The sequence below is a fragment of the Physella acuta genome, unplaced genomic scaffold (genome assembly GCF_028476545.2).
Source record: "Physella acuta isolate Inbredline_101_S28 unplaced genomic scaffold, ASM2847654v3 ptg000690l, whole genome shotgun sequence".
NCBI lineage: Eukaryota > Metazoa > Mollusca > Gastropoda > Physidae > Physella > Physella acuta.
The window spans coordinates 18,226-40,099 of NW_026732209.1; the positions used below are offsets into that span (position 1 = coordinate 18,226).

Genomic DNA, 21,874 nt, shown 5'->3' on the forward strand with positions numbered 1-21,874 from the left:
CTTATTTTAATCAGGCAAAAATTATAAATACAAATGTATAAACATTTTGGCGTTTTATGCGTAATCGAGTCGTAAAAACTGGACTTTGCAATTCTGTCCGTTGTCTGTGTGTGTGTCTGTCTGTGTGTAAACACGATAACTTGAGTACCGTTACAGCAAGGTTGATGAAATTTCATTTATAAGTATTTTATCAAAATCGTAGATCCGTATCAACTTTTGAGCAATTTCCGATAACCGGAAGTGGTACTTTTTCTACTTTGAATTTTTCAAAAGCCTATAACTTGAGTACTATTTCAGATAGATAAATGAAATTTCACATGTAAGTGAAAGATCTAATTATCTACCTTCTGTCAAATTTTGAGTAATTTCCGTTGATTGGAAGTACTAATTTACGCTATTTCCGATTTCTCAAAAAAAAAACGAAATTAAATTAAAACTAATAATATTTTTTTTACGAGATTTTATTCTATTTTTAAAAGTTTAAGTATTTAAATTGATTAAAATTCATGTCTATATCCCGAGTTCCCATCCCCTGTTTTTTTATAAAAGAATATTCGAGAAAGTTTAGGGGAGATCGCTCCCGATTTTTTTTACTTATTTAAATAGTAATGCATTATTATTTATTTAACGAAAATCATTTATTTTCTACTTTTCATTGCATCATTACATAAAAGCTTGTTATTAAAAACGGCTTTTATGAATTATTTTTTTCTCAGTACTTTATTTTTTTTTAAATTTTCAATAGAGTTGCTTTAGTAAAAACTATTGTGCACCTAATGGACACGATAACGCGCGTATAATGTGCGGAATAGTTGGATAACTTTGCCTACTAATTTGGACACAATTGCAGGGTTTGGCGTGGTCGAGTCGGTAAAGCTCATGGTTGCTAAGCCGAAAAGTCTCGAGTTAGAACCCATTTGGGTATTTTTAACATTAAATCTTCCAAGAACGGTTGGGAATAGCCGTATTGGGGCTATTCCCAGACAACTGTGAATAGCCCCAATATGGCTATTCACAGTCGGCTGTCATTTCATGCTAAATACGACGGTATTTTTAACAGTAAATCTATCAAAAACGGTCACGACTGTGAATAGACACTTCGTATTTATAATTCAAAACCGCAGGTAAAATGAGCTTTTAATTTTTTTACCAACCCATTTTGACGCCCATAGGGTACCCCCCCCCCCCCCGTCGCTACGCCTCTGTCCCCGGCTATTAATTTTGCCGTCTCTCAAGACATTCCTGTTGGCTTCAGTTCTTCGAGAAGACTCAACCACCATGTCTGTCTTGGGCGCCCCCTCTTCCGAAAAAAAAAACCCGGGGATAAGCCAGTTGTAGAACTGGGCTAGAACAGCTAGATCTCGTATACTAGAAAGTTTAGGGGAGGTCACTCTCGATTGTATTTTTATAATAGATCCTCTCTCTGTGTACTTGCAGGGTCTAGTCTAGATTTACTAATTTAGAATTTACTATTTAGTTAGTATTTAGATTCTTTATCAAAGACTGTGACACGAATCTTGACCACTCCAATTATTATAGATCCAGTCTAGATTTAGATCTAGAATCTATTCTATAGGCCTATTTTAATTATTTTATTGTTAAAATGACAAATAGTAATAGGTAGGGCCTCTGGCCTCTCTAATGTTAGTTTTAATAATATTAGGCTATTAATTAATGAATTAATAATAAAAATTAATAATAAATATTAATAGGCCCTATCGTTTTGGGTAGGTACGTAAAATCGCCAGCGGCTATTAATGTACGAAAACATTACCTCATTGTCAAGGCTTTAATAGAAGTATATTGTGATATGTTTGTGTCAAATATTATAGAATATAGATAAATGAATAATATTAATAAACCTAAGGCCGCATTTGCGCAGTTTGCTCCGCGTTACGCGTAAGGCTGCCTTTGCGCAGTTTGCTCCGCGTTACGCTTAATCTTTACCCTAGGTGGCACGCGATCTAAAAAAAAAAAAAACAGATATCAGGACTGCCCGATTTTTTTTTCGTGGTAACAATTTATTTAATGTTGACACAGATCTAGATCGAGTTTAAGTGTATTTAGATCTCTATATTATTTCAACACCTAAGAGTCTAGTACTTGTAAAAAAAAACAGTACAGTGTAGTGTCAAGGAAAGTTTGTGAGGTCAGATGATAGTCCTAGATCTAGCAGCAAACTAGCTAAATCAAACTGTCCTTTAACCTTTAGGCCTAGCTATCTAGCATGCGTGATAGTAGATCTAAAGTCTAAGTCTATATTATTTATCCTACGTGAACTTAAAAAAAATCAATTTGCTTGAGGGGGGAAGGGGGTGGGAGGAAGAGAGAAGTGAAGACAGACGATCTCGTGTGAACGTCTATGACATATGCTTTAGGCCTGCTGATTTCAGTGACCTCGCCGACTGTGGGCCGTGGTGGGATTTTCCACTTACGGGATAGTAAACGTAAGGCAAGCAATCACGACAGTGACGATGTTTGGAAAATTTATTTAAAAAAAAAAAAAGAATCATAGTCTATGTCATATTTTCAATGAAAAAACAATTAAAAAAAAAAAGGACCAGAGGAGTTAACCCCGGGTTCGAACTCTGAACTCCGAGTCTATGAACTTCAGCCTACAGCGAATGTGATAGAGATTTCAAAAGTAAGCATTTTCCATTACAAAATGGCAAATCAAACCTGCGAGACGCGTAGTATATTCTTTAGGGCAGGGGCCACGCTTTGCGAGACGCGTAGTCACTTCGTAAACCTAAATCGATTGCTAAATATATCAATATAGTATATAGGCCAGAAATTAACTTTAAACAGCACTGTCTGCGAGCAGATTTGCTATACAAACAGCAGCCATTTGTAAAATAGAATGGCTTCCCCCTGAATCTCATATAAAAATAAAACAAGATGGCTGCTATAGATCTAGTAAATGAGCATGGTTGCATCTGTTGGAAACATCGCTAGTCTTCATTTATTACTGAAAAGTTTTAATTCAACCACTTAAAAACAGGTACATAAATGAAACAAGGAAGCAAGATAGTAAATCCTCCTCAAAATGTGAAATTATTATTAATATTTCAGGAGTCACCTGTTTTTCACATTACAAGTCGCAGGCGATTTTACTTACCCAAAACGATAGATTACCAATTATAATTAATTATTAGGCCTATTATTAAATTAATTAGTAATAATTAATTAGGCCTACTTTTATTACTTTAACTTTTAATTTAATCTAGTCTAGATCTAGATTAGAATTTAGATCTAGCTAGATCTAGAATTCTAGACGAGCTTTGATTCATAGAATTAGAAAGTCTCTTGGACTCTTGGAGGTATGTAGATCTAGAGGGAAATATTATGTAGATTGTAGTATGTAGTACTAGATCTAGTACTATTCTATTGTAGTAGTAGGCCTATGTACTATGTAATATATAGGCCTATTGATTGTATATTATAATATTAGGCCTTCTATTGAATATTGTAGGCCTATAGTAAGTCGTCAAATTTAGTTTTTAAGGCATTTACATATGCATTTTGATAAAATCTATAGGCCTAATGGGCTAATTAATAGCTAATACTAATAGAGTAATAATAGGATAGTAGGTACTATAATAGCTACTGCTAGCACACTAGTAAACTAAGTCAATTTAGCATATAGTTATATAGGGCTTTTATAGGCCTCAGTGTAGGCCTGTTAACTTTATGTGCAAAGTCATTTTAACTGTAAAAAAAATTTGGGTAAAATCACGATATAGCGTCGGTTATTATTCCTGAACTGTACAGCAGTAAAAAACAGTAAAACCATGGCGTAGTCTGTCGAGCCGTTCTGGAAACCACCGGAAATACTGTGAACCATCATTTATTTGCTGCCATATTATTTTTAATAGAGTAAAGTTCCACAGCCGATCACACATCAGAAAATTCTGAACTCCCGATTTTCATGTTTAAAAATGTGCAAGGATTGATTTTAGTTGCATTTTAAATACTGTTTTGATAATTATTTTGTATTTGTAATTATTTTATGTGTATGTGCTAATTATTGCTGCTACTAAACATTGTTCTAGTTCCTCTTACTTACTACTTTCAACTTTAGTATATCTAGGCCTAATCGTCTTATTTTACTAACAGAACTAGAGCTATTTGTCACAAATTTTCTGCAGGTTTTTTCTGTTTCTTAAAAAACATTAATTACTACACTCGACTTTATTAATAATATTTAGATTATTCTTCTTCTTCGTTCTTAATTGAAAATATGTTGGAGGATTTAGACAACAAGTCCAACTTCGTGAATAAACCGGACTGTGGTCTCCAGATCAGCAGGTGCCCCATATAATTTTTTCCTGAGTGGGGTGAGCAGGGGCCAGTGTCTGACTCGCGCCTGGCTATATAAAGAACATTCCTGAAGGGCGTGCTCCGTATTTTCCGGGGCCTTGCCCGAAGGGCATATTTTGCCACACCCAATTTTTAGTTTTTTATGCATGTGTTGATTTAGTCTGTTATAGCCCGTTCTAAGTCGAAAGATTATGTATTGTTGTTTTCGTGTCAAATTATAATATCCATCATCTTTATTGTAGTGAGGGGGTGTGTCATTCTTTTTATTTCTTTTGGGTGTAGCGAGATATCCGGTTGTTTTTTCTTTTCCCCAATTTTTGCCAGCTGGTCCACAATCTCATTACCCTGTATCTGGCAGAGGCCCGGGATCCACTGCAGCACAATTCTGCTGCAGGTATTTATTAGCCTTTCAAGTGCTGTCCTAAGTGATTGAGTATAGGACTCTGGATTTTTTTAGGGATTGCAGAACAGATTTGGCATCTGTAAGAAATACTATCTGACTTGTCGGATAGGCTGCCTGTGGCGATTGACTTTTCCAGGCTTTCTCCGCTTTGCCATTCAATAAGGACGCCAGCCCCGCCATTTTTTGTGGCATCTTCAGCTGAGCCATCTGTGAATACTCTAATTCAGGTATTGCTGGGGTACTGATCCTTAATGTGCTTATTTATTTTCTTTAGTTCTTCTTGATCATAGTCAGATTTTTTTTTCTATGGTGTCTATTGAGTCACGAATGGTTAGATGACAGTGGGAGATCCAAGGGGGGGGGGAGAGGTTTTGAGTTTTGATTGTTTCAGGAATGATGTTTTCGATTTCATATTTCTTTTTTAGATTCTTTGCTTCTTCGATGAAACTTGTTCTTTGTATTCTGTTTGATGGACTGGGCTTCTGGAGTTTGTGTTTTAGATTATGGTTTTCCAGTGCCTCTAGCTTTGTGTATTGAGTGAGGATTTTTGATTCTCTTCTTTCTTATATTGAGCTAAGAGCAGCTATTTCCTCCATTGCTTTTATAGGCGTTGTTTTCATGGCTCCTGTCATTATTCTCAAACCAATGTTCTGAACTTTGTCAATTTTGCTAATATTTGTTTTTGCTGCTGAGCCCCAAGCTGAAGCACCATATTCTAACGTAGGTCTCACATAGCTGGAGTAGGTTTTTTTCAGGATGTGATGATTTGCTCCCCAGTCTGTTCCTGCCAGTTTCCTCATTAGATTAAGTCTTTTAATCCCATTACTTTGTGTGTTTTCTATTTGTTTTCTCCAGGTAAGTCGAGTGTCAAAAGTGACTCCTAGGTCTTTGTGGTGGTCATTTTTTTAATTGATAGGGTGAAGATTGAATAGGTTGTTTTCTTGGCATTAATAGATAAGCCCCAGTTTTTGGTCCATTTGCTGAGCTTGTCAAGTTTCCTGAAGATGAAATTTTGAATATATTCCAATATATTCCTCTGTGCTGATTAGTGAAAGGTCGTCTGCAAACATGCTTTTTTTTTTACTCTCCTTGGGATGTTTTCATTTAAGTCATTTATATAAATGAGAAAGAGAGTAAGAGACAAGACTCCTCCTTAAGGAACTCCATTTTTTATAGTTACAGTATGACTTCTTTTTCCTTGCATGGAGACTGATGCCTTTCGGTTGTTTAGGTAACCTTTCTATGTTGATGACTATGTCGATGACTATTGGAGTAGCTCTGTTTTCTTCTTGGTTTAGCCTTTTTGCAATACTCCAGAGTTTGTGACCATCTCTATCTACATTGAGGTGTTCTGTTTTTTCATGCCAGCTTTTCCTTAATGCAGTTAGATACTTTTTTCTAAATACTGCGTTTGCTTATTTTAATTTTATGTTATTTTCTACAAGGGGATTTTCTTCAACAGTGTTTCTAGCATCAATTGTCTCGTCATGGAGTTTCTGGAGGTCTGGAGTCCAGTTTGGGGTGTAATTTGTTCTTGCTCCCCTTGGAATAGATTTTTTGGCTGCTAACAGAACTGCTTTTGAGAAGGGGGTGTATGACTTGTTCACCTGTTTTGTTTTGCAGTTGATTGGTCTTGTGTAGGAGTCTGTGAGGGAAGAGAAGAGCTCCCAATTTGCTTTTTTGTAGTTCCATCTAGGGAGGGAGTAGGCTTCTATTGGCCTGTTTGATGTTTCTATCTGGATCAGGATTGGTCGGTGGTCGCTAGTGGCTAGTTGATCTGCAACTTCTCTTTTGCATTTTTTGGATATGCCATTTGTAGTAAAAGCTAGGTCAGGGGTAGATGAGGTTAACCAAGACCTTGAGTAAAAAGTTGGTTTGTCATCAGGTTTTTTTAGAAGGATGAGCCTATTTTCTGCTTGCCATTCTTCAATTTCCTCTCCTTTAGCATTGAGGTCAGGGTAACCCCAGCTCTGGGAGTGGCTGTTCATGTCTCCCACAACCAGGCAATCTTCGCTGTTTGGCAGGGAGATGCTGTCCAGTTCCAAGTCCTTATCAGGTGAACAGTAGCAATTGAAGATATTTTAATTTAGGTTACCTTCTGCAAGTATGAGTTTGGTGCCCATTATCTCAGATGCTGTTGAGTTTGGTATAACGATATCTGTTGTTGGTATGTCCTTTTTTATGAGGTTGAGGATACCTCCTTTAGGTCTGTTTTCCCTGTCCTGCCTTATGCAGGTGTATCCTCTAATAGAGAAGCGAAGATTGTTGTTGAGGTGAGTTTCTTGAATACAACGTCTACTTTATTTTCATGTAGGAATACTTTTAAGGCTTCCTTTTTTTGTGTACTCCCTCTGCATTCCACTGCAGGATAACAAGTAATTTGTTGTTTTTCTCACTATTTTGGCCAGTAGATTTAACCTTCTGTTCCTTGCCCCTGGCTTTCCAGGCAAGAATAGAGGAACCACCAGCTCGCTTTTGTGGGCTCCTTCAAGGCGGAGAGCCCGGCCCCCTACCTGCGCGGAGGGATTCCACAGGCAGGACGCCACTTCTGTTAGTCCTATTGCTTTCCTCCATCATAAAATTAAGCAGTGCGTGCCAGCATGTTATGCGCCATACTAGATGGCCCGTTGACTCCGACTTCAGCCTGCTTTTCTTTCTGGATTTGCTTCCATAGCCTTTGATCACCCAAGAACAAACTACAAGGCAGTAGCTGTTTGATTTTGGAGTTTTCTCTCCTAGATGGGTTGCTGTCCCCAGCTAACGAGCCCCATCTGCCCGGGTTTGGAGTTATAGCGCCCCATGCTCGCTGTTGAAGTCATTTCCTTGGATTTATGAGATGTTTTGATGGATATCCTAACCAATGAATATCCCACCTCATCCTCCATGACCACAAACCAGTTGGTCCACAGCTGTTTATTTGATATTCACAGCTAACCCTCATATCTAAGGGCCTCTCCCCCATCAGCCACCTGGGGACGCGCTTGGTAGGAGATGGTAGCTCCCCTCCATTTAGATTTACTAATTGTTGCTAATTTTTTGTCAATTAAACATTAAATTAAGTTAAAACATTAATTTAATGCACTTGACTCTATTTTTATTTTAACGGTCAAATAAATTATGGTTTACAGTAACAAATGTTACCAAAACTCAACAAACTTTACCAGATAATTTCCAACGCTATATCGTGATTTTACCAAATTCTGAACTCAGGTTCAGCCTATTGTTAATAATTATTTTGGACTAGGCCTATTAAAATTAAATTATTATTATGAAATATGAGTTGATGAAGAAAAAAACTACTTGACCTGTGACCTGATTTCATGGGTGGATTTCTCGATTATTACTTTCTTGTATACAAAGTATAGAGAAGGTATTGTAAATTTTAATTGTGCAAAAAAAAATTGAGTTTTTTTACAAATCTCGACATTTTACAGTACACCTCCCATGAGTCAGAAAAACATAGTTTTGCAATCTTGTCCGTAAGTCTGTGTGTGTGTGTGTCTGTAAACACGATAACTAGAGTACAGTGTTACAGCTAGGTTGATGAAATTTCATTTATAAGTATTATATCAATTTTGTAGATCCGTTTCAACTTTTCTTCAGCGATTTCCGATAAACGGAAGTGGAACTTTCTCTATTTTCAAGTTTTCAAAAGCCTATAACAAAAGCCTATACAAAACTTGAGTACTATTTCAGATAGATAAATGAAATTTCACATATAAGTAAAAGATCTAATTCTCTACCTTCTTTTAAATTTTGAGAAACTTCCGTTGACCAGAAGTAGTAATTTAGGCTATTTCAGATTCATCAAAAAACGCATGTGAATTTATAAAGTACTAATAATATTCTGCACTATTATACACATTTTATTTGGCTTTCACTTGGTGTGCATTTCTTTTTTTCTATGAGATTCTATTCTATTTTAAAAAGTTTAAGTAATTAAAAATGGAATAAAATTTAAAATTCATGTCTATATCGTGAAGTCCCATCTCCTGTACTGTCAAATAAGAATATTCGAGAAAGTTTAGGGGAGATCACTGCCAGTTTATTTTTAAAGATTTTTCAATAATACTTTGTAGAAGCATATTAAAATATCTTAGAGATGAATGTAGATAGCTAAAATCAACACAATCAATAAACAATTAAAAAAATAGTAATTAATGTAGTATTGTATAAGGTATAGGCTTAGGGTTCACGGATAATGGTAGAAAAAAAAAATTGAGCGAAATCTGAAAAATGTCGATGTGCATAAATAGCCAAATTGGTCAACTGAATAGGGTAGGTATGAAGTTGTTTAGTTAAAGGTCAATCCTGTTTGCCTAAAAATATTTGGAAACACATTATCGTAAGTACAGCCAAGTATTAATGTTATAATATATTGTTACTATCGGTAGCAGTTACCGTCCCGCCAAAATCGGAACCGTTCCGCTTTTTCACCTAAATAAGTAATTTGTTCCGTCATCCCGACTTTGACTCAGTTTGTTCCGATTTTTTTGAAAAAAATAATTAATAAAGGACGTTAATAAATTGAATTGAAAATAAACCGGTAGTGATCTCCCCTAAACTTTCTCGAATATTCTTATATAAAACAACAGGGGATGGTAACTGGGGATATAGTTATGATCTTTAATCCATTTTAAATACTGAAACTTTTAAATAATAATCATTAAAAAAGTTTTAAAAAACCCACGTTTTCTGATTGAACTAAAAAGTAGAAAATAAATACTATACATCACAATAATGCAAGCGATCACTCTACTATAAGCTATCAAAAACGTGGGGCGCCGAAGTAAAAGTTATATTACTATTGATTAGATAATACTATTGACTTTTATTAGGGAGCTTATAGAGAGTCAACAGTATTAGAAACTGTAAGAAAATCACGGCGCCCCACGTTTTTGATCGCTTATAGTAGAGTGATCGCTTGCATTATTGTGATGTATAGTATTTATTTTCTACTTTTTAGTTCAATCAGAAAACGTGGGTTTTTAAAACTTTTTTAATGATTATTATTTTCTACTTTTTAGTCTTTGTCTGTTTGTTTGCATTAAAATCTTGCTATCGATTTTATCTTTTCACTTTTTTTGGGTAAACGAAGACAACTCGTAAAAAGACAACTCGTAAAAAACACGTTGTGTGAATACGTTACTGACTAGAACACATAGATTTGAACCCGTGTCGAGTGGGATAGCAATCGTGTGCCCAACCACTCGACCATATCGTCTCCCCCATACTGGCCACCAGTTGTTAGGTTATGGTTGTTTGTACACAAACACCGCGTGACAACTACTCAGTAAGCAAAAAGAGGGGGAGTGCCGAACCTTGTTTTCATCAAATTACAGTTACTGGGTAATGTCCCTTTTTCCCCACGTTTTTTTGGTACAATTATATAGCGGTCTAAAATGATCAATAAAATGTTTCCATGGATTAATTTAGTAATAAAAACAATAGAATATTCAATTGTCATCCAAAACAAAGCTTCCCTGAAAATTTCAGCGCGCTAGCTAACTGGGAAGTGCCAGAAATTTCGATCGCAAGATTGGATTGGAAAGACAAACACAGAAACACAGAAACACAGACACAGAGAAAGCAAGTTAAAGAAAACGTGGGAAAATAGAATAGAATCTCAGTAAAAAACAATTGCGCACCAAGCGAACGCCTAATAAAGGTGTGTATAATAGTGCGCAATAGTATTAGTACTTAATAAATTTACATTAGTTTTTTGAGAAATCGGAAGTAGCGTAAAGTACTACTTCCGGTCAACGGAAATTACTCAAAATTTAACAGAAGGTAGAAAATTAGATCTTTTACTTACATGTGAAATTTCATTTATCTATCTGAAATAGTACTCAAGTTATAGGCTTTTGAAAAATTCAAAGTAGAAAAAGTACCACTTCCGGTTATCCGAAATCGCTCAAAAGTTGATACGGATCTACGATTTTGATATAATACTTGTATATGAAATTTCATCAACCTAGCTGTAACGGTACTCAAGTTATCGTGTTTACACACGGACACACACACACGGACACACAGACATACGGACAAGATTGCAAAATTATGTTTTTCCGTATCAGTGAGATGTAAAACGTCGAGATTTGCAAAAATCTCGATTTTTTTTTTTTTGCACGATTTCAAGACTTTCTCTATACTTCGTATATACGAGAAAGTAAAAAAGGCAGGGAAAAGCGATTACCTCCCTTTGACACAGGTTTTAGTTTCCTTGTTTACTTACAATATTTACAACTAATAGCTAATGTGGACAATCTAGGTAGATTCTACTGAATGTTCTTTTTTGTGTTTGCAATTGAATTGTAGATTTAAATTATGCCTTAAATAACTTGTAGGGAGAAAAATACAATACATTATGAAAAACTTAGGACTTAAGTTAATAAAATAAGTATTAGTAAGTAAGAAGTAACTAGGACTTTTACTAGGTAGATCTAGATCTAGGTCTTAGCTCTTTACTTATATTTTATATTACATATGAAGCCTTCAGCATTTGTTATTCATATAGCCTAGAACATAGCAAGGTATAAATAATAAAAAAAATAATGTTATGTCAAAACTATGGACTATGGTTTTTATTGGGGGGGGGGGGGTGGTCTCAGGTTACTGGTTAACTTTTTTTTTTTATATGTAAGCTGACATTAAGCAGTATTTAAATGTAGCCTAGAGACTTGTTATATATGACTAGAAGCCTGCTAATGTCATAGAGTAATGTTTAATTAATTATTTATATTTTTGACTTAGTAAACTAGCGTCTGCACGTATGTTCCTCTTTTTGGCTAGAAATTCCTCTTTTTAGGCATGACTGTTCCTACCTTTGGCTAATAATATTAATAATTGAAATAGTTCACGATAATTGTAATCTGAGCTTGATGAAACTCGCATAGCCAAGCAATCGTAATACAATAGACCTAAATGCTTGTTAGTTGCTAGGCTAACAACAAACTTCACTCGTTAAATTCGACATTGTGAAAATACCACTCCTTGACTTTGATTTTCATTAAAGACTGGTTCTTGTTTGAAAAAAAAAGTTTCCCAGCATGCGCCAACGTCATCCAATGCCAATACTACAGTGGATATTTTTCCAATGAGTATTAACCCTACCCACCCGTCCCTCACGGCATACCACATTTCTTTACAAACGGGGTTACAAGTTTAAGAAGCTGTTTAGTAATATACTAATCATAGTACAAATATATAACTAAAAATTATAGTCCTACTGCTATAGTATCTTTATAGTTTTTTAAATAGTAGTGTTTAATTTATTTTCTACTTTTTTGTGCATTATTACATAAAAGCTTGTTATTAAAACAAGTTTTATGAATTTATTTTTAGTACTTTAAATTTTTTATTTACTATAAGGTTGCGTGACAAAAAACCATTGCCACCTTATGAACAAGACAAAGCGCGTATAATAGTGCGGAATAGTTGGATACGACTGCCTACTAATTTGGACAAAAATGTTAACTAATTAATAAAAAAACTAATTAGGCATTCAATCAAGTCAAATTTAATGTGAGATTGCATTCTCTTCATGTCTTGACCCACATGGCAACTTCGAACCGAATCTGTCAGTTACAAATGCCCGAAATTTCAATTGGGTGTTTCATCCTCGACAGACAGAGACACTAAGTTAAATAAAAGCTAATAAAAATCATGTCTATTTCCTGAGTTGCCATCCTCCGTAGTGTTATATAAGAATATTCTAGAAAGTTTAGGAGAGATCACTCCTGGTTTATTTTAATAATATATGTTTAATAGAAGGGTATTATAACTGCACTACTGCATAACTGCCAGTAATAAAATGATAGAACACCTCCAGTGTTCATTGAATATTAAATTATTTGGAATAAAAGGTCCAATAGTAAGATGCAATGGAAAACCTGGTAAAACCATCCCTGATAATTGTTATAATTTTTTTTAAATAGTTAAATTGGATACCACAGTCAAGGCTAGTTAGCATCTTTAGTAGGTTCTAACATTGGGCTTGATTTCCTTAGTATGCATGTTAAAAAAATATTTTAAATAATAAATTAGTTATTCCTTTTTATTTTATTTTCTAAAATTGTTTTTTTTTATTAAAGCTTTCATCAAAGATGTCAGCTGTATTAAAGAAACCAGTTGAGGTTGTAGTATTCAACAATCCCCAAAAATCAGCAAAGAAACATCATCAAGAAAAACAGCTGTTGCAGGTGTGTTAGAAAATATGCATGCTTTAAAAATGTGGAGTATATGTTGCACCATGTCAGCAAAACACATCAGCACCACCTGACCCTCAACATGCCCACTACCCACTAAACACTTTCTCTTCTTGTACAAACTTTAGCCTGCTCTGTCCCCAAGTAGCTACTTATTAGTATGAAAAAGCATTAAAATTATTTTATTTATACTGACATGATGGACTACAATAATCGTTGACTAAACTGAATCAGGCACCCTGGCTCCCCATGAGCACTATGGTGCCTACTTTTGTTTTTAAAAGTGTGATGACTAAACTAAACGAGGGGCCATTACAACTTAGGTCATGCAACACACAGGATGGGTATGGTTCAATTTTGACGCCCTGAGTTCCCCAGTGGCTATCTTAGCATTTGGTATCTGCTGATTGGGCTTTCTGCAGCAGGCGTGTCCTCCTGTGGTTGGATCATCAAGAGCCCCCCAGTCTGCCCCTTTACTACTATGGCGCCTACGTTTGTTTTCAAGAGGGCAAAGCACTATGTCTATGATAGGCTACTCAAAGAAGAGGGTGGTCTGGAATTCAGGTGTGAAGGTGTAGAATAGGGTTATGCGTGAACATAGTGAGAGTGGTTTATGTGTTATAGTAATTTGCCATTCGATATTGTTTCCATGAAATCTTATCCACAGGAACTAACCCAGACAACTAAAAATCAAATTAAACATTATAGTTTTGTATTAATCCATTAAATTTTATTAATTCATTATTAAATTTTTTCCTACTCCGACATTATTTTCTGTTAGTATGCAGGCCCCTATATAAAATTGTAATGTTTTACTTCATCAATATTTCTGAAAAATTATTATCTTAGTTGAAGTTGAATGAATACTTTTGAACTGTAAGTTGTTAAATGTTTGTCTCATCCTCAGAAAATTACTGAAGGAAATCCACAACCCTTAATTTATAACCAGAAAAAGGCAAAATATGATATAAGGAAACTGGGAATAAGTGGGATGGACAAACAAACTAAACACAGTGCAATGGTTGATCTGCTTGTAGAATTAGGAGCCAAGGTCAGTAAATACACTTAACTATAGAACCATTTCACATGACCATCAGCAACTGAAGTTGTTCTCTTTTTACATGCTTGTTTGTATATGAAGTATAATGTAATCCAGCAAGAAGTCAAAATCGAGAATTTGACAAATTTTAATCTTGATGTTATACACCTCCCTGATTCTGAAAAACTTAGTTTGGCAATTTTGTCTGTGTGTTTGTCTGTGAACTAATTTCAGTTATGTTGAAGAAATTTCACATATATGTATCTTATCAAACTTGTAGCTCTTTATCAACTTTTGAATGATTCCCTACCATTTCAGGTAAATTGACAAAATTTCATATATAGGTATATTATCTTATTCAATAGCTTCTTTCAAATTTTGAATGATTTCAGTTGACTGGAAGTATTACTTTACACGGTTTCAGATTTTCCATAAAACCACTAATATGTATTTATCTTGATTCCTGTGTCTATTGTACATATGACATAATTTTGACCATTTCTACTGGACCAAATTTTTCTAACTTCTCAAGTAGATCAAGACTCGCTGATAATGCATTGTGACATAAAATCTGAAAAATAATCAATATTTTCTGAATGACGCACATATTCTGCTCTATTACACACATTTTAAAAGTTTAAAATACAGGAAAGTTAGGGGGATATCAACCCTGCTTTCTTTTTGTATACTTGGAAAGTATAAAGAGTCCTTTGCAAACATCTGACCTAAATCACGTGATACCTACTTCCGCCGCCACGGTGGTGAACACCGCCAGTAAATTATCAGTTGACACGCAGTGCTTGGCGTGTCTCAACATGTGTTCATCATATGTTAAGAGCCTCGCACTGACAGGAACAGTACGTAAAAATACATTTATAAATTGAAGATCCTTATATTCGTGTTGACATAAAATGCAGTATTATAATATAGATTATTTACATCTAGTTAGTAAAGATTCTAGATTCTCTAGTTCAGTAAAAGAACTAGTAGCAATAGATCTACACTACAGTAACAAATGTCAGACCACTTAACTCTACAAAACCCCCAATAAAACTGCTTATTTACTTCTAAGTTTACTTCTTAGCCAATCTGGGTAGCATGTTATGTAATTTATGTAATTCCAGCAGGGAACTGATCCTACACCTTCGATGCTTCCCCCTTAAAATGTCTTACCTACATGATACTCAGGATTGTAGGAAGAAAAGTCACAGGAAAAAAAGTCACAGGAAAAAAACACAGGAAAAAAGTCACAAATATATATTTGCATGGAATTTGTTAATACTTTTATGAATTATATATTCAGAGAGTGCAAAATTAACTTAGGACGAATTAAATGTAATGTAATGTGTGTAGGTTGTATACGTATGGTAATTTTTATAATTCATTTAAAAATATTTAGTATGAAGTATGTTGATTGTAATAATGTTAAACATAATATTAATAGCATTTAATAGAATGTTCCAATGTTCTCATTTTTCATAGTGTTTTTTTTTTAAATACTAACATTAAATTACAGTGAAATGGTAAGTTTTTCTGACTTGCTCCCCTCAACTCATCGCAGCAATCTATATATATAATTCTCTTCTGGGAGCCGTTAGAAAACAAGCTGCAAACGCGCCTTACAATCCCCTCTCTTCCTCTCTGTCACTATCACTACCACCCCCCACCCCACCCCGTACATTGTCTGGTGAGCTGTGGTCACGTTAATGTTTACAAATCGTAGACGGGTTTAGTGACGGCTATCAGGGGCAGATAATTTAGTTTGAAACGATTTTAAACTTACAGGAGGTTACTAGGCCTAAGAGGGGGCTGCTTTCACGGGGGGGGTGTAGGGTAGGGGTTGGGGGAAAGGGAGGGGGATAGTGTTTTAAAGCAAATATTTTCAATGGCAGCGTTGGTACTGTCGAATTCACAAATTATGAATTACTGAAAAGTAGAAAATAAAACAACTAAATAGCGGCGTATGATACGCCGCGGGGCGGCTCGTAGTTATGATTAGTTCAACCACCTTTACTGCCCACATTTATCACGCTCATTACATAACAAAGCATAGTATCAAAACAGAAAACCGACAAGGTTCAAAGGCTGTCATTGACACAAAACGTCAACAACACACAATATGTATGGACAAGGCCGACTGAGGAAAGGCCTACCAGAGAATAGCCTACGGCAAAACATATGCAAAACACAATGATGTGCCTAAATTTCTTTTATAATTAACTTTTCTACCGCATATTTAACTAAATTCGTAGCAAAAGTTGAGATTGTTGTGTAAATTATCTTAGAGTATTTTTACTTATAATTGTTATAAACCATAATGCTTTTAACCTCTATAAATAATATATGCTATCAAAAAATACAACCCAAAACAATAAAAATACCAAATTTTATAATTTTCAACAAATAAATCAAAATATTGCTGAAAAGATTTTTGTGACTTTTTTCGGTGACTATTTCTGTGACTTTTTTTCCGATAAAATTTTTCCATTGTGAATTTTTTTCCTAGAAAAAACTGACTTTTTTCTGTGGTTTTTTTTCCTGTTACTTTTTTTCCATTTTATGATACCCAGCCCCCACCTGTTTCTAGCCCACCATAAAACTTTGTAGGTAACATTGATTAGTTCTCAGCCCAGCAGAGATGGTATGCTAAGTAAATTACGACCATCATGGTCCAGCAGGGTGGAGACCAAAGACGATTCAGTACCACTGCCCTCCCCTCAAAATTTCTCACCTCTATGATACTTCACACCCAGCCCCCAGTTGTTTCTAACCCATCATAAAACATGATGTCTTTGTAGGTATCATGGATTGCTGCTCTTAGATCTCAGCCAACCAGAGATAACATCTCTTATGTAATTTATTACCCTCAGGGCAACAAAGGGGAAACCAGTACCACTGATCTGCTCCTAAATTTATCTAAACTCAGTCCTGTATCTGATACCTAGTACTGTAATTAGACACATAGTAGGTAGGCCTAAGTAATTTATTAAAGCCTTCTACAACAAAAATATCAACTACTTTTAAAATATAACTTAAGTAGCAGATTCTAGATCTAAGTCTAGTCATACAATCTATTTCAATTTCAGATAACTTTGTTTGCTAAATAGAATGATTAGAATCTAGAGCTAGATTATAGATCTTAGAGACAATTAAATTTTTTATTATTAGGCCTATTTTTTATTTATTAATTATTGGTGTATTAGGAATCGAATACAGGTCTGAATTTTGTTACTAAATTTAATTAATTTTGTTATTAAATTTAATTAAATAAGTAGATTCTAGGCCGAGTATATCTGTTTTATTAACAGTTGTTTTTTGTTAATTAAAATGAAGTTTATTGTTTACTGTCCCTACCAAAAACAAAGTGTCGAGAACATGTTCGCATTTTATTTGCTGCTGCTTCACTCACACCACGTCGATAAATATTGGCTAAAAATTGACAGTGTATACGTTCTGTTGACTGCCGATCTCTATCACCTTGGTTTAATATAACCCTTGGCAGTCAAAATAAAGGAATCCCTTTAGATCTGCCACTTTAAGTATCACAACCTTTCACAGCACAGATTGCCAATTTGAATGCGGACCGGGGTCGGCGCGGTCGAGTAGGTAAGGCTCATGGTTGCAGAACCGAAAAGTCTCGAGTTTGAACCCTCTGGCAGATGAGGCTCGTTAGCTGGGGACAGCCACTCTTCTAGGAGAGGAAACTCCAAAATCAAACAACTGTTGCCTTGTAGTTTGTTCTTGGTTGGACAAAGGCTATGGAAGCAAATCCAAAAAGAAAAGCAGGCTGAAATCGGAGTCAATGGCCTCAATGGCGCATAACCAGTTGACACGTAATCCTTAATTGTGATGGAAGCATGGTCGAGTCGGCAAAGCTCATGGTTGATAAATTCGAAAAAAAAAGTCTCGAGTTCAAACCCTCTGGCAAATAAGGCTCGATCCCTCCCAACACTAAAAATTAAGAACAAAGAAGAAAAAGAAGATGGTTGTTAATTTCGAAAAAGTCTCGAGTTCAAACCCTCTGGCAGATAAAGCTCGATCTCTTCCAACACTAAAAATTAAGAACGAAGAAGAAGAAGAATGCAGACCAGTACCCTGCGATGGTGGATGTTTGCATACTGAACGATCCGTGATGTTGTATGAAAGGACTGTATTGTTTATTGCATTTATATGAGAGAATGGGGTACAACCTCTTTATTTTAAAAGATAATCAAGATATTAAATGTAAAATGAATTAAGCATTAGTTAAAGCAAGTTTTATTTAAAAATTAATGAATCTGTAATCTTTTGTTTAAATCTACTTAGCAAATGGATTCATGCACTTTGCTAATCATGTGTTTTTAAACAAATTCACCTCAGTTGTTGATAACATATAAAATGCATTGTTTTAGCCTCCAAAAAACCGCTGCTATCACATCAAAGAATATACTAAAATGATCAAGGAGAAGAAGAAAGAAGAAGCGAGCAAAGGTTTACCTGAGAACAATAAAAAGGGCAGAAGTAAAAGGTAAAGATGATCTAAAACAAATCTTGATAATTATTCATGGGTGCCACTATAGTCTAGAAAAGTCTATGTAATCATACTAAAATTTTTTAAATCTTTAAAAAAAATATGACAAGAGATAAAAAATATAGTTACATATAAACTTAAAGCTGTTTGGGAACCATTGATTACACTTATTTTCTTATTTTTGTATTGAATATAAGCTCAAAAAAAGCCGTTTAGAATTATTTTATCAATTCTTTAAATTTTATATTTTAAAAAAGCGCCCTCAACCTCTCTTTCACCGCCTTTACACTTACGACATGTATACTAGACTTGACCTATTAAAGTGTATGCTAAACATGTTATGGGTATATGGAACATCTTCTGAGTCGCAGGGCACAAAACCACGCCCCTTTTTATGTTCTGGGTCAAGTTTTTGTCTTCGCTCGCTGAGCGAAAACTTAGGACATGTTCTGAATTTTCAGAGGAGTGCGCATGCGTTGAAAAGTAGTAAGCGCATCCTAGGCCCAGGGTCTCAGCTGATTGCAAAATTAAATAGGCTATACTGATCTTGAGTTTTTGAGCCCACGATTTCATATTTTATAACTTCTCTAGGCCCTACTAAAAATTACATTTTTATAATTACTTATTCCCATGGGGTAATGAGTGTCACATAGGCCCTACTCTAAAAAGTAGATCTACTTTTTTCTTAATAATAGACTCAGTATAGTTGTAACGCGATCTCAATACGTTTAACTCAATACGTTTAATGAACTTGGCAGATGCAAGTTTTCGAAGAAATCAAGCCTTTCAGCAAACAAATATTTAGCCCTGTTCATCCGAAGCTGTTTCTGAAGGAAATAGACAAGCAATGAACCTGGGGAAGTGGCTACCATGGTGATGGGGTGGGAAGGGGTGATTGTACTGCGGGATGGGAGGGAGGGGTAATAACATATGGGTAATGTCTATGACCCGTGGTATTATACATAGCATTATATTTATAAAAACTGTCTAGCCCCATTTGCTGGCACTCCAATAAAATGTATAAAATCTTGCATGCTCTCTAATTTTTAGATAATTCATTGTTGAATCGCAAGCACCGTGGCTATACCATTTTCCTTTTAAAAAAAAATAAAGTTGTGTGCCCACTATCTACGTTTTTTTTTTACTCTGATTACTCTTTATTTTAATTATCTGGGCCTATATAGCAGACGCTCCGGGTCAAAGGTGATGCATGTTTTATAAAATGTTCTATAACATATTCTGTAAGTGTGAACGCTAAAGTATACATGTTCTGTGGAGAAAATTATTCCAGATAAAATTAACTTTTGGCGGGCTTTGTGTTCTAGAAATGTATAGTATACATGGCGTAAGTTTAAACGCGGTATTTGAAGGCAATTGGAATGGCCAGGGAGAATAAAACAATGAAAGTCAGAATAATTGTTTTCCATGATAAAATACATAAAAGTGATCTATGATGTATAGTCTAGTATTGTATTTCTATTAAATAATATAACATCTCCTATCACCACAACACCCTTACTCTGTTAATCCAAATAAAAAATAAAATTGTTTGGTAAATTACTATTATATTACTAGTATTTATTTGCTCGACTATTTCTAGCCTTAATAAAACCAGAAGTGATTTTGTACTTATCACACAAATATTCAATTTTGGTTGAAAACTATGCTTTCTGGCAATAAAAATTTGGAACCATTTGGAACCAGCTTTTCATGCCTTTTCCCAATTATCCAGGATTCAATAATATACTTTTTCACTTTCTTGATTTACAAAATTTGAGTCTTATCTACTGAGTCTAATCTAATCCTTGAGTCAAATTCAGTTTAGTATCTTAATTTGATGTTATAAAAATATGAACAATTTTTTTTAAAGATTATACTTTACTTTAAAGTAGGGTGATGCCTAATATTTTAAAATCCATTTATTGTTCAAGATTACTTAAATAATTAAAAACTACATTTATTTACCTTTATTAATTTGATATCAATTTTAATCATGAAAATTAATCGATTGCCTAGAACATGATTTGTGGAGAACGTGTTTGTTTTTAAATGGCTACGATGTTATGATTTGATGGGTTAGTTTTTACTTTTTAAGGTGTGGTTTTGTGATGTGTTTGACTGTTCACTGCCATTCAGCAGAAATTTGTCTTCTGCTAGATTTCTTTCCATTCAAATACACGGCTGGCAAAATGGGTGGGCCTAGTTAGCTGTTGTCTTGATCTAGTTAATTTTTGAAGGTTTTGTTATTATTTAATAAAAACTAGCCTATGTGAGACATGAAAAAGTTCTATCACAAAAAACAACGCATACAAAAAAGTATAAAATATAAATGACAAAACTGGAACCAAACCTCAACCCTTGAAAAGCCTGAAGTGCACTGATTTGATCACTTGTTGCAGTAATATTATTGCCAGAGAATAAACCAACCACAAGGGTAGTAAGAGTCCATTTTTCGTCATTTCACACAGTCACTTAATCTTTTTAACATGTACAATCTACCCATTAAAACTCAATGATTTAAAATTTTAATAAAATTTTCTATTTTTAGAAAACGAGATAAAGATGATATACTGAAGGATCTTGATGGTCAAACAGGATTTTTCAAAGGTGGAGTTCAGTTTGTAAAACGTTTTAAATCCTGACAATTTTTTTTCAATTAAAATTAAATGAACTATAATGTTTAATAAAGATGTGAAACAAACTTTTTTTATTATAGAGTTGTTTTTTTTAATTCTGTTTTTAAATAGATAAAAGGAATGGAGAATTGAATTTAAAGTATTCTATATAATGAAACGTGTCTCAAAATAAAGTGTTAGAACCAGTAGCGTATTGAGGTCGAGTGTCACCAGGTGCAGCACCTAATGGTATCTCAGGTCTCTCCCCTCTAAATAAAATTATTCATTTATATAGGGCCTATATATATACACCATATACCCTTTTAAGTATGTGTTTTTGTTTTCAAATATATTTTTTTTCTGGATGTATTTACTTAATTTCCACACATGGATTAACACATATTATTATGATTCTCAACCAAACCGTTTTGCTCTGGCATATTTTGTAAAGTTGAGTTGATGTATTCGTATTTAGATAATACTAATGATTTTTATCAATAGTCGGTTATAAATACAGCTGGATGTAGCATGTTTTCTCTATCATTAGCAGGTTTACATCATAGTGTGACCCCCCCCCCCCCCTCCCCACCCACATAGGGATTTGTTAACTTTGCTCTTAAAAGACTGTTTAACTCACTCTAATTGATCATATAAGGGTCGGCATGGTCGATAGGGTAAAGCTCATGGTTGCTAAACCTAAAAGTCTCGATTTCGAACCCTCGGGCAGATAAGGCTCGTTAGCTGGGGACAGCCACTCTCTAGGAGAGACAACTCCAAAAT

The 21,874-nt window shown here is 34.7% G+C and overlaps 1 protein-coding gene across 5 annotated transcripts; it reads left to right on the top strand.

Moving 5' to 3' along the window:
• Positions 1–1,361: 1,361 nt before the first annotated feature.
• Positions 1,362–21,189, top strand: LOC131949342 (uncharacterized protein C1orf131). Of its 5 annotated transcripts, none has more exons than XM_059311184.1 (6): positions 1,400–1,438; positions 3,228–3,320; positions 12,817–12,924; positions 13,838–13,981; positions 18,361–18,476; positions 21,028–21,189. In XM_059311184.1, exons 3-6 carry the CDS (start codon positions 12,829–12,831, stop codon positions 21,119–21,121), a joined length of 450 nt encoding a protein of 149 aa, XP_059167167.1. In that variant the 5' UTR covers positions 1,400–1,438; positions 3,228–3,320; positions 12,817–12,828; the 3' UTR covers positions 21,122–21,189. The 5 variants fall into 5 exon arrangements, with proteins under 5 accessions (XP_059167171.1, XP_059167169.1, XP_059167167.1 ...); XM_059311185.1 differs by having other exon boundaries at positions 1,432–1,476; XM_059311188.1 differs by lacking the exons at positions 1,400–1,438; positions 3,228–3,320 and adding an exon at positions 1,362–1,386.
• The last annotated feature ends 685 nt before the right edge of the window (positions 21,190–21,874 follow it).